Genomic DNA, 11706 nt, shown 5'->3' on the forward strand with positions numbered 1-11706 from the left:
TACCAGGATATATCTTAATGATTGTGCTAAACCTGGTAACTTTGTTATAATCATACTTTTCTTCTTTCACCTACATAATAAATTACTCTGTACCTTATAGCTATCATTCTTCTCTTTTCTTCAAACACAACTGTTACACTCATTAGATTTTAATAAGTTCACATGCTCAAAAGATACTCTCCTAAAAAAACCCAACTTATCAGGTCACACACTGACATGGAAATTGTAAAAACAGTAATAAAAAAACTGTTGTCATCTTTACAGATTACCATCCTGCTAAGTCAACAGCCTCTCTGAAAACTGTTCAGGATGGTGGGCCAAACGTAGCTCCTCTTCGCCAAGTGAGTGCAATGCTGTTGACTTCAAAAGGAATGTATCTGCCCTGTGAGATTTCCTTTGTATAAAAGCTTCCCCTGAAGCTTAATGGAAATTAAGTTTTCAATCTATTCTAGATTTTCAAAAGGGACAATTTATCACTGGACAAAAATGAATTTTCCAAAGTATTAATGAATTTCTCTCTCATCCATGCTTTGAAGTTTCTATACCATTCTATAAGCTTTTTTCTCCTTTGAATCTTCTCTTGTAAGCTCATTTTTTTTTCTTTCTCTAGAACAGCAGGAAGCTCTCTCCAGTTTTTAATAAAGATAAATGGAGCCCCCATGGTTTTTAGTAATTGTAATGGAGCCCTGTGGTACGCTGATGAGTTTCCACAATCACCCGGTGTCATTACATCTTCTATAACAGGCAGAGATCCATATGAACAAGCTTCATAAATTCTATAGCATTCTGTATTTATTCCCACTGGGCACAATGTCAAATCACTCTGGAGCAAGGCATCTTGATAATTTTTGAAACTTTCATTTGTTTCTTGAGGCTGCCACCTAGGAAAGTAAATGGGTTAAAAATTAACATTTTTCCCCACAGACACTGCAAGGAAAAAATAGAGATACGCTTCAATTACAATTATTTATAATACTGAAAATGCTGTCAGTGTAAGAATTTTGCATTACATACACAACAGGCTTTTACTTTTAGTCTTAACTATTCTTAAAGAGTCTTCTAAGCATTTATTGAAAATGTCACTGTTAAAAATAGATTGTAGGGCTTTTTAGATATGGTCTTTTTAGGAAATTGTTAATACTTAGAAGTGTAAAAGCATACTGAAATGCCATTTTACATCTTCTGCATGACTTGGATGATGCATATGTCAATTTGCTTCACAACACAGTTCAAAAACATATATGCAGGGCAAAACTTCATGGACTTTCTAATTTTTTTTTTTTTTTCCTCATATACTTTAATCATAGCATCATAGAATCATAGAATGCTTTAGGTTGGAAGAGACCTTTAAGATCATCAAGTCCAACCATTAAGCCAACTAAGCCAACTACGTCCTCTGCTAAAACAGATCAGAATCTGTCAGGGTTGGAAGGGACCACAAGGATCACCCAGTTGCAACCCCTCTGCCATGAGCAGGGACACCTCCCACTAGATCAGGCTGCCCAGAGCCTCATCCAGCCTGGCCTTAAAGACCCCCAGGGATGGGGCCTCAGCCACCTCCCTGGGCAACCCATTCAGTAGAGGTTTGGTCTCCAGAAGTTAGGATGTAAAGCAGTCTCTTAACCTGGATCCATGTGCCTGAAGTGTCTTAAAATGTCTGTGAGATAATGGTTTATGTCATGGATACAACCATCTCCTGAGGTTCTTCATCAGGGTAGCTGAGGTGTCCCTTGGCACTGCTGTGCCAGCCATCAAACGTTTTACAGCTGCTGCTTGGCAAAATTAAGAAATACAATCAGAACCCTATTTCTGCTAGTGAAAAGATCTGTTCTACCTACTTGAAATCAAAAAGAGCCATGCTATACAGATTATATCTAGTCTCTTGTTGGAACACAACAAAATACAGCTTTTTCTTCTATTATGACATTAATACACACAAGGTGCAATACAGAGTTCTCCTCCCACCATAATCAAACATAAGAAAAGAAAGGTAGTCTTTGTATGGAGTACACATAGATGATTTTTCTATGTGTTTAAAAAACATGCTTTATGTAAAATATAGCCACAGAAAGGCTTTTCCATTACAAAGATGCATGCAAAGGGTGTCATAATTGTTCTCTGTTATAATTATGACTGGTTATCTTTATTTGTACTGATTTTTAACACTCAAGAAAGGATTGGTAATAACGAACCAAGCAAAAAAATCTGAATGTTTTCACAAAGTAAGTCAAACTCTTACTGTTCTCTGGCTGCAATCCAGCAAAGTTTGTCAAGCCCATCCTGCTTCAGAATTTCCATTAGGGTTTCCCTAGAAGAGTTCTTGTAAACTGTTCCTAAGAAATTACATAGATATGATCTTGGATCACGCAGCATTGACCAGCTGGGTTCTACAACTGGGAAATTTCTGTAGCTGTAAAAACAAAACATACAGTTATCCAAGATATATATAATATAGAAAAATAAGAAAAAACATACTGCTTTAATCTTTACTGCAGCAGATACTAAGACTAAAATCACCTATTTGCTGCCAATCCACATCTATAAACACAAACAGATCCACAAGCAAACCAGAGTAAGCCTTGTCCCAAAAGTTGGTCTTTATTCCCTTTGCCCCTGCCACTCTCTTCAGAGACTTTCCTACTTATGTCCTCAGTAGGCATCAGAGATATTTTGCATGCATTTTACAAAATGCCCTTGAGGAACATGATTTTTCGAAACCAGCTGTTCTTGCCACAACCACTGCTTTTGACCGAAATGGCTGAGTGAATGGTAACTATGGAGTTTAAGTCTCAGCTACTTCAATCTCTGGGCATGCTTATTGACAGAAAATACCACAGGTAACCTCTCAAAGGAAAACTCCACTTCGATGTGGGTGGACTTCATGAATTTAATCTTTTGGTTACTAAATAGCTTGTTGTACAGTCTAATTAACTTGTCTTTTTGGACTCAGCAAACCCAGTGCTAAGTGCTGGGCTCCAATGCAAACTGTACACCATCCTCTCAGACATGCTTTCACCACATCAGGCATTCTTCTTTTTTGACTGATTACTCAAATCTTACAGTACTTTTGGTCAGCATGACAGCCAGTGAAATACTGTTTCAGCTGAAGAGCTAAACTAATTGTTTCATTACATAAACTTGTGTCTTTTCTGGAACAGATGAATGTTAAAAAAGTTTCTGCTCCTTTGCAGTATCAATTTAAGACAGATATTCCTTCTAATATTATTTCTGAAGGATCACTGTTCTTCTACTTCCCTGTTGTTTCATTTTTTTTATAAGAAAAGCTATACCCTGATGCCTATTCTTTGCTGGTTCCAAAGGCAGCCTCTACTTCATTTCAGTGGTTTCTTCATTGCCATTAATGGTTTTTGAAGACATACTCCATTTTTTCACTTTCCCAAACTTTGATGGTACAAGTCCTTCTCCTGCATGATGAATGTGAATTCACTTACTTTCAGAAAACCATTTTTTCTTGATGCTAAATAATTCTGAAGAATTCTCCATCTTTATTTTCCCTCTTCACTTGGAAAATTTGGCACATCTGCATACCATCAATCACAATTTTTACAACTGTTGATGTGCAAACACTGCAAAGCCCCATTCTGATACCTGATCTATCTTTCTGTGCCCAGCTTTGCACCACAGTTTACTGTTTTAACTGTTATTGCTTTCTGTTATCTGTCACCTTAATCTTTGCATCTCAAAACACTCAACTTCTTTTTGCTCAGGAATTTCTAAAGCCATCAATTCTCTGACACCATCAAGAATCCAAATATAATGCATTTCAATGACACTGTGGGCAAGTTCAACCTATTACAGTTTGATAACTAGCTTAGTAGAGGATATTGAATTCAAATTCAACACAAGATCTGAAAATAATCCTGTATTCTTTTAATCTTCTATTACCGTAAGTAGCTAAAACACTATTAACGCTGTTAATAAGAGTAAAAATGCATCTAACTGAAACAAATGTTTATCTACTCTACATAAATAGTTTGAGCAGTAAATACCACAATGTTTTTGTGAGTTAGAAGTTAGGCCAGCTTATGTTACTGCGATACTGGAGTATCTCCATCTCCAAACAGGAGGCATACAGCTTCCTCTTGAGAGCCATAGCAGGAGTTAAAAAATGCACCACCAGTACCATCCCTTTCCTAAACAAGCAGTACCTGGAACTTAATCACACAAATATCTTTTAAATCCCCATGTCACTGGTACACATTACATCAGCAGTTATGATAAATCTCAACAGCAAATCCACTGAAGAAAAAAAAAACCCCAACAGAAAACTTCACCAGCCACAGGTTCAATTTTTTACAGCCCCTTCAATCCCAGCATTATTTTCCTGTTATCATTTTTATTGCTAAATGCAAATCCCAGACTCCAATGCTTAATTTAGAATATCATTAATAGGATCATGATCTCAGTTACAGGAATTGTTTTGGATATCAGCAGTAACATTCTGAGGCATTTTCCATCCCTCATGCATAACAATGAAGTGTCAGTTGTAATTTGTGTCTATAGCACTTACGTAGCTACTCCTAAAGGCCACTGGAAAATATCTTCTTCGTTTACCGACGCATAGTCATATGTAACAAAGAGCAGATTTACAAATCCTCCGTTTCTTCTCAGGTACGGCTGAATCCACTCATTGTTGCACTGCTCATTCCCAAGCAGCACAACCGCCACGTGCTGTATTTTGTGAGCCTGAACCAAGGCCTGTGCGTAGTGCAGCCACTGCGTGGCGTACGTGATCTTCGCCTGTTCTCTCCCGTTCAGAACCAGCACAACGCTTTCAGCATCCACTGAGAAGTAGCCAGGAACTACAGACGGACCAGTGACGAAGCTGCAAAAGCCACAATACAAATAGTAAACACCCTTAAGGCAAATTATTGACCTTAACCCTCTAAACATCCTTCCTACACAGACTGTACCCTAGAGATCTTTTTTTCTTCCATAAAATAAATGCAAGATACTGCAAAGTAATTGTGCAGCTGTAATCATTTCTGTTGTTTGTATCTACAGCTTAACACAGGAATAAAGCTGCCTTCAACTTTATTGAGGAAAAAGGAGATTTATACACAAAATAAGGTATTTTGTCAATAAATCATAACTATTACCATATTCAAACATCAAAACATGGGTAAATCAATCAGCTTTAATAGAAGGATGTACTTGGATGTCCACCAAATGTCAAACTTCTTAACTCCAGTAATAACCAATGAATGCTGTATCAGAATGGGAGAGAGGCCCTCCCAAAAATCTGTAAGAGTATACTAAAACAGGTACTATGATGAGGGACATTGGCTGACGTGGCATACTACTTTTCTCTGTAATTTTGGTTAAGTTAAGGCTATGTCACCAAACAAGAGGAAAATCCAGTCTGATGTAGACATTTCTTTATTCAGTGCTGGGAACATGGGGCATAACTCCACCAAACATGTTCAATTTTATATTACATTGACCACTCTTTTATATCCTTTTTTGTTATCCACCTATCCATCTATGGCTACTTAGCCTGTTTTACATAAAAATTCATACTATTCTCACTATTAAATCTAACCTTTACAATGATTGGCTCTCTTAGTTGTATAACTTCATCAACATTCCTATTATAAAAAAAAATCATTGGATATTTCTATTGATTGGAATTCTTGATATTCAGATCACAGTGGGATAAGTAAGGGGTTTCCAAGCAGCATAGATTGTTTCTATAACGAGTTTCCTCAGTTTCTCAAAACAAACTTAAACCACTATGGTTAATATATAATATTGCTATGTCTACCAAACTTAAATACAATTTGATTTCCTTGCACTATATGTTTTGGATGCTTCATCATGGCAACAGTTAGACCAAAAAATTACTGTGTCATCTGATACCAAGTAGAATCTGTAACACAAGAGGCACTAAACTAAATGTAAACTTATTTTGCATGACCTAAGTCAAACTTGAGGCTCCAAGAAAAGCTAATAAGCACAAACTTTTTAAGTAGAAAATTTCATGTCTAGGTATTGCACAACGCATTTAACAGAGGAATTTCAATCATGCAGCAGAATCATTAAATCACTGATCATGTACAAGTACCTGACAACAGCCATTTATGAACTGCCATGAAGCCAAGCAGTGCTTGCCAGCTCCTGCTCTTCAGTGAACTGTTGTGTTATCAGACTATTGACTGAACTCAAAGGATTAGTGATGACACAGCTCGGGAAAGAGGGAAAAAGAAAACCAGATTTTTTTTTTTTTCAAGAGTCAATTAAGTATTAGCCCTCTAGGTCTGCTGTATTACTACATTTTTTTCAGCTACCAGCAAAACTTAATTTAGAATGAGTGTGAGTTTTAGGTCATCTAGAATGACTGTGAGTTTCAACTCATGAAGTGCTGAGATTGACAGCTAGTTTCAATTCAAGTATGCCACTTAGTGAGGAAAAGCAAATTCACAGCAAAAGCTGTAGAAATTACTTCAGTGAGGTTATCTGAAGCAGACTGACCTTAGCCAAGATATGCTAAACCTGATTTAAGCCAAAACACTACTGGCTTGGTTCAAGTGGCAAATTCTAGAATCATGACTCATGAGACTCATGATTTGGCATCAAGACTCCATGACATGCAAGCCAGGCCAAGACTCACAACCAAAATTTAACAATGAAAAAAAAGACTCCACTCAGTTTAACAGACAATGAGAAAAGAATCTCTGGGATTCATAAAGGAGAACACTTCAAGTATCATAATGCCCACAAGAGTGAATAGGATACATTGTTGATCCAGTGATCACTTTACAAAAAGAGACCTGGGGAAGAGGGTTTTAATTATGGACACAGTCTTGTGAGCCTATCAACTTTACAGGAACAAGAGGATGTACAGGTGGGGAGGCAATGTCATGTGCATAGGAAATATGAAGTTTGATAACATAGAATTACATTAGGGAGAAATACAGTGCTGAAGTTGCACTATTAAATCCCAGACAGAATACAGTTGGGACTGGGAAACATGATGTTATGGAAGCTGTAACATTAAGGCAGCAGTACTAGGAGACTTTGACTACTCACATGAAAGCTACATCAAGGATGCTATGGGGAGATTACATTTTTTGGACTCAATAAATGAAATTAAGTCCTTGGCTTGCCTTACTAGTCTTAGAACTCATATGCTGAAAAGATTCTATTCCAGACTGAGTCTTCCAGACTTGATCTAAAGGTGTTAGTCATACAGCCATTCTGTAATAGCAATATGATTAACTACAATACTGCAGCAGGAGAGAACATACCAAATACACCCAGTATAGAGACACTCCATTTGCAACAAAGGAATTCCTTAAAAATGAGAAAACCAAGACAAGAACTCTGGATCTTATCAAAAGGTTCAGGTAGGTGAAGAAACACTGCTGAAGATGAGTGAGTCCTGTCTCACTGATCTGATGTAGATCTCCAAGTGTGTCAATAAGAACAGAGACAGAGAGGATCCAGCAGACACAGCATATCTGCATTCTGAAAAAGCTTCACCAAAGGCTATGAGGAAAACTAAATTGCCATGAGATATCCTTGTCAGAAGCCTTTGGCAAGTCTTTGCTGATTTAACACTGTTGACAAACATGCTTTCATTCTGGCATGAATCAAGATTGTTGCTATTTGCATAAGGAGGACAGGAGAATGAGAGTTACGAACTGCTGAACAACTGGGGCAAACAGGGACTGGGGAAGGCAGCACTGAAGGTCTGTAACAGAAAGGGTGTGACTCTCAGTGGAACAGAAATTTAGGAATGCTCTTACTTAATGATAAAAGTTGGGCACATCCTGCTCTGAAACATCCTCCCAAATGAGGGGAGTGAAGGATGTGAATTGCTTCAGGCCATGGAAAGTGCTAAACCCTGCTCTCCTACTCTTTATGAATCTGCCAACCTGTCACTAAAAGCCACAGCTATGCAGTTCCTTCTCCACTGATGTTTCTGGATAAATGTCCCTGCATTTCATGCAGAAGTTGATACTTTTAGTATTCTTCAGGCAACTTCTTTGGTAACAACTTGAAGCCATCAATATCTGTATTAAATATGTATATTTGCCATCATAAATATATGAAATGGGTTTATTTGTGCAACTGTGCTAAAGTGATATTTTCCCATTTTTGTGTTTTTACATTTGATCTTCTTTAAGAACATTCACGAGAGTTTTATGTTTTAACAGTCATTAGACTTGCCACAAAAACCCACACAGCAGCACACATTCTCCAAATGTCACCTCAGCTAATTCCCTCTAGACTCATCTAATAATCAAATGGAGACAACTGACCTCAGCCAGGGAATAAAGAAAATCTTTTAACCACAGAGCAGCCAAAATCACAGACTAATTTTTCCTCTCAAAACCCAAAAAAAACTCCTATTTGAGTAAAAACTAGAACTTCAGCTATTTCATTTCAGAATCCTAATAATTAAAATGAAGTATATCTGCATATTTTCTATACTTTACACAATAAGTTCCTACCAGTCTGTCAAATTTTAAACACTGTTATGTTGGTACCAAATGTAAACTTTATATTTTTATAGGATCTAGCATCCAAGTTGAAGTTAAAATAAAAACTCTATTAGCCCTGGTTCCTCTAACATAACAAGAAAGTATTTAAATGCTAGCAGAGAAATCTTTCCTTGAGACCTAAGGACCATGTGAGGTTATTACTCACCTGAAACAGGCACACCAGAGATAAAAAAACAATAACCAGTCAAGTGACAGACTCATTAAGTGCAGCAAATTATTTTCACATTATAAACATGAAAGCAAGGGCTTGAAAAAAATCCTCATGTCCATAGAAAGAAGACAAGCTTTCTGGTAAAGTGTCATTGGTTTCTATAGCCTCCAAGTTTTAAAGTCTGGAAAAAAAGAAAGCTCTCTTCCCATGAACACTATAGGCACTGGTCCCCATCCTTTCTCCAAATCCATGAGATAAAGGCCCTATTACATTGTCAAGGAGACTACCAAGATGCAGTAGCATCATCCATAGTTGATTCCCTAATCTTATAGAATAAGGTGATATCTGCAGACAATTAGCAGAGTATAGCTATTTTTTTTTTAAAGACTATGCAATTTCTTCCATTTTGTTACATGTAAGACAGACCCTTTAGTAATCCCTACGTTTAAATCAAGCCCGTGTCTTTCCAGAAAACATACTTTAATCACTTATGAATGTGATGTAGGCATTACTAAAAATATTCTATGGCTTGCACCATCCATTTTCAGATACATTGATAAACAATTCAAAGTGATAAAAAACTACTGTGATCACTTAAAACCTCCTTTCAATTCACAATCACATATTTACTTCAAACAGGATCTGCAGATTTAAACTACAATTCCCTGTCTTATTGTGTAAGGAAAAAAAAACACCTTTCTGAATCAACAGTTTCCAGAAGTTAAATTCACTTAAGTCTGTCATTTATGCTTTAAAAGAAAACTTTTTTAACAGATGGGTCCTGCCGCAAGTGACTAAATGTTGTAGGAGAGGTACAACTGCAGACTGGCAAACTGGCCAAACAGATGAAAAATCCTTCAGCCTCCACTGTATCTGTACAGAAAGCCTTAAAAATGGTATTATAGGACCTTAGAGAAAAATTTGCTATCATTCACTAAAAAATATAAAATGCTAGACAACCATTTAAAAACATGTACAATCAGAGATCAAAATCCATTTTAAAAGCAAACAATGCTTCAAGTATAATCTTCCTTTACATATAAAATTTTGCTTTGCAGATCCAGCAGTTAACCAGATGCTAGGTCTCACAGACTGTTTTTGTTAGAAACAAACAATTGTTTTGATACAATCCTATTTATGAACAAACAAGTGAAGTCCCTTTTCCCTGGATGTAACAGAAACTAACAAGCAGGAGACATCTTCTTGCCTCAAGCCCCCAAGCTTTTTTCAGTCAACTCTCATCCTCAGTTCTTAGATTTTTCTCAGAGTTGTATTCCCCCTGCTCCTGAGGTCTCTTAGCTTCCCTCCTTCTCAGTAAGTCTGTCCACTTCTCTTTCAAATACACAAATCTTCACAAAACAGCAGATGGAAAGGATCCTTAGTTTTCTGGTTTTTTAATAGTGACATGTTTGGGCTAGAATTTGCTGGGTTTATGAAGTATGTGTTTCTATGAATAAATGTAACTCTCCTTTGTGATAATTTTTAATGGGAAGTTGCGTGCATATTCCATAGTTATCAAAACATGAGAAAATTAAAATATTTGCTACTATTATTAAAGTAACTGTGACTTTGAGTCAGATAAAATTATGTACCTGTGCATCTTATCATGTTCTTTACCCATCCAATGCACCATTTGTTAAAATTAACACAAGTCAACATTGTACAGCTAGTACCTGAAATATGTTTTTCCAGCTCTTTGGCTTCCTTCTCTCCACTGTGCAGTCACATCAACTGGCTCAAGATGCCCTCCAAAAATATGTTGCCAAAGGTAAAGACCTACATAAATGAAGACATGATGGAGAATTTGAATTGCCCACTCTACAATCCTAGCAAACAGAATTACTTCTGGGAAATTAATTAAGTGCAGCAACATAAGAACTTGGGAAAGAAATACCAGGGCTTCTTATGTAATATAGACTATAATTTGCTTCCCAAATTCTGTATGACTCCAAATTAGTTAAGATAAATTTTTCACACATCAGGGCACTTAAAACATTCCTTGGATGTCAAAATATCAGTAGCTGAAGATACACCACATTACCACTTCTGTTAACATTTTTTTCCAGTACACATACCACTTAAAAATTAAAAAATATTAATCAGCATTTTAAGGACAAGCATACTTCTCTTGAGCTTTTGTGAAACACTTCAAATTTTTGTGATGTAATGCATCGGTAGGTAATATACCAACATGTTCTACAATGCTACATGAAAGTACAGCCGAAGCTGGAAATTTTACATTTCCCAAAAAGGTTAAATAAGAAAAATGACATGTCTTCAGCAGCAGTTACAGCTTCAGAGGATCTTGCCCATAAGTTTTTGTAGAGAGGAAACTCAGTCTTCTACAACAGAAGAATTTCCAGATTCATCAGTGGCATTAATACTGCAGTACAGAAGATGCCTTCTCAATGTGAGATATTTTATTTCACAAAATGTAAATGTGATAGAGATACTCTGATTTAACCGAAAGAGGCCTGTCCTAGTGTTGTGTTGTAAATTACACTGGATTAAAAATGCAACTGTGCTTCTCTTCCATTGGAGCTGTTTTCTTTGACAGATGTGAAGAACAGTCTTGCAAAGAACTGATACAGAAAAGATGGGAGTCTTAACTATTCCTATATTGGTATTAACATAAATCTGAGTAACAGCTACATTACTTGTGTAGAGAAATCCATATATTTATTAATATACATAAATTTTAGTCACTAAAACAACAGAGAAGAGCTGTATCAGAAAGCCTAAGTGATTAACAGATTACATCTGCTTACCAATTGCTGCTTTGCCCCAAATCTGTACTCTAACACTGGTTTGTTCTAGGTGAGATCTTGCGTTTTTTATCATTTTAAGATTAGCTTCGTATCTCTGCTGAGAAGCAAGCAGCTCATTTTTCTCGTCCCCTTCCCAGGGATTCCACTCTTCATTTCCCACAGCAACATGATCTAGGAAACCCAAAAGCGTAATATACAAGGTTTACAAGGTTAGAACGAATGTGCTTGAATCCTGAATTTCAGGCAGCACCTGCCAGCT

At 36.7% G+C, this 11706-nt stretch overlaps 1 protein-coding gene across 1 annotated transcript; it reads right to left on the reverse strand.

Annotated features, from left to right (window-relative positions):
* Window positions 1-270: 270 nt before the first annotated feature.
* TMEM5 (transmembrane protein 5) lies at window positions 271-11618 on the reverse strand (the record flags this gene model as incomplete). The annotated part of the gene is made up of 5 exons (XM_008935577.1): window positions 271-881; window positions 2240-2410; window positions 4532-4846; window positions 10353-10455; window positions 11448-11618. Coding segments are annotated over 5 exons (1193 nt in total), but the record flags the coding sequence as incomplete, so codon positions are not given.
* Between the last annotated feature and the right edge of the window lie 88 nt (window positions 11619-11706).

This window comes from Merops nubicus, unplaced genomic scaffold (assembly GCF_000691845.1).
Source record: "Merops nubicus isolate BGI_N331 unplaced genomic scaffold, ASM69184v1 scaffold1042, whole genome shotgun sequence".
NCBI lineage: Eukaryota > Metazoa > Chordata > Aves > Coraciiformes > Meropidae > Merops > Merops nubicus.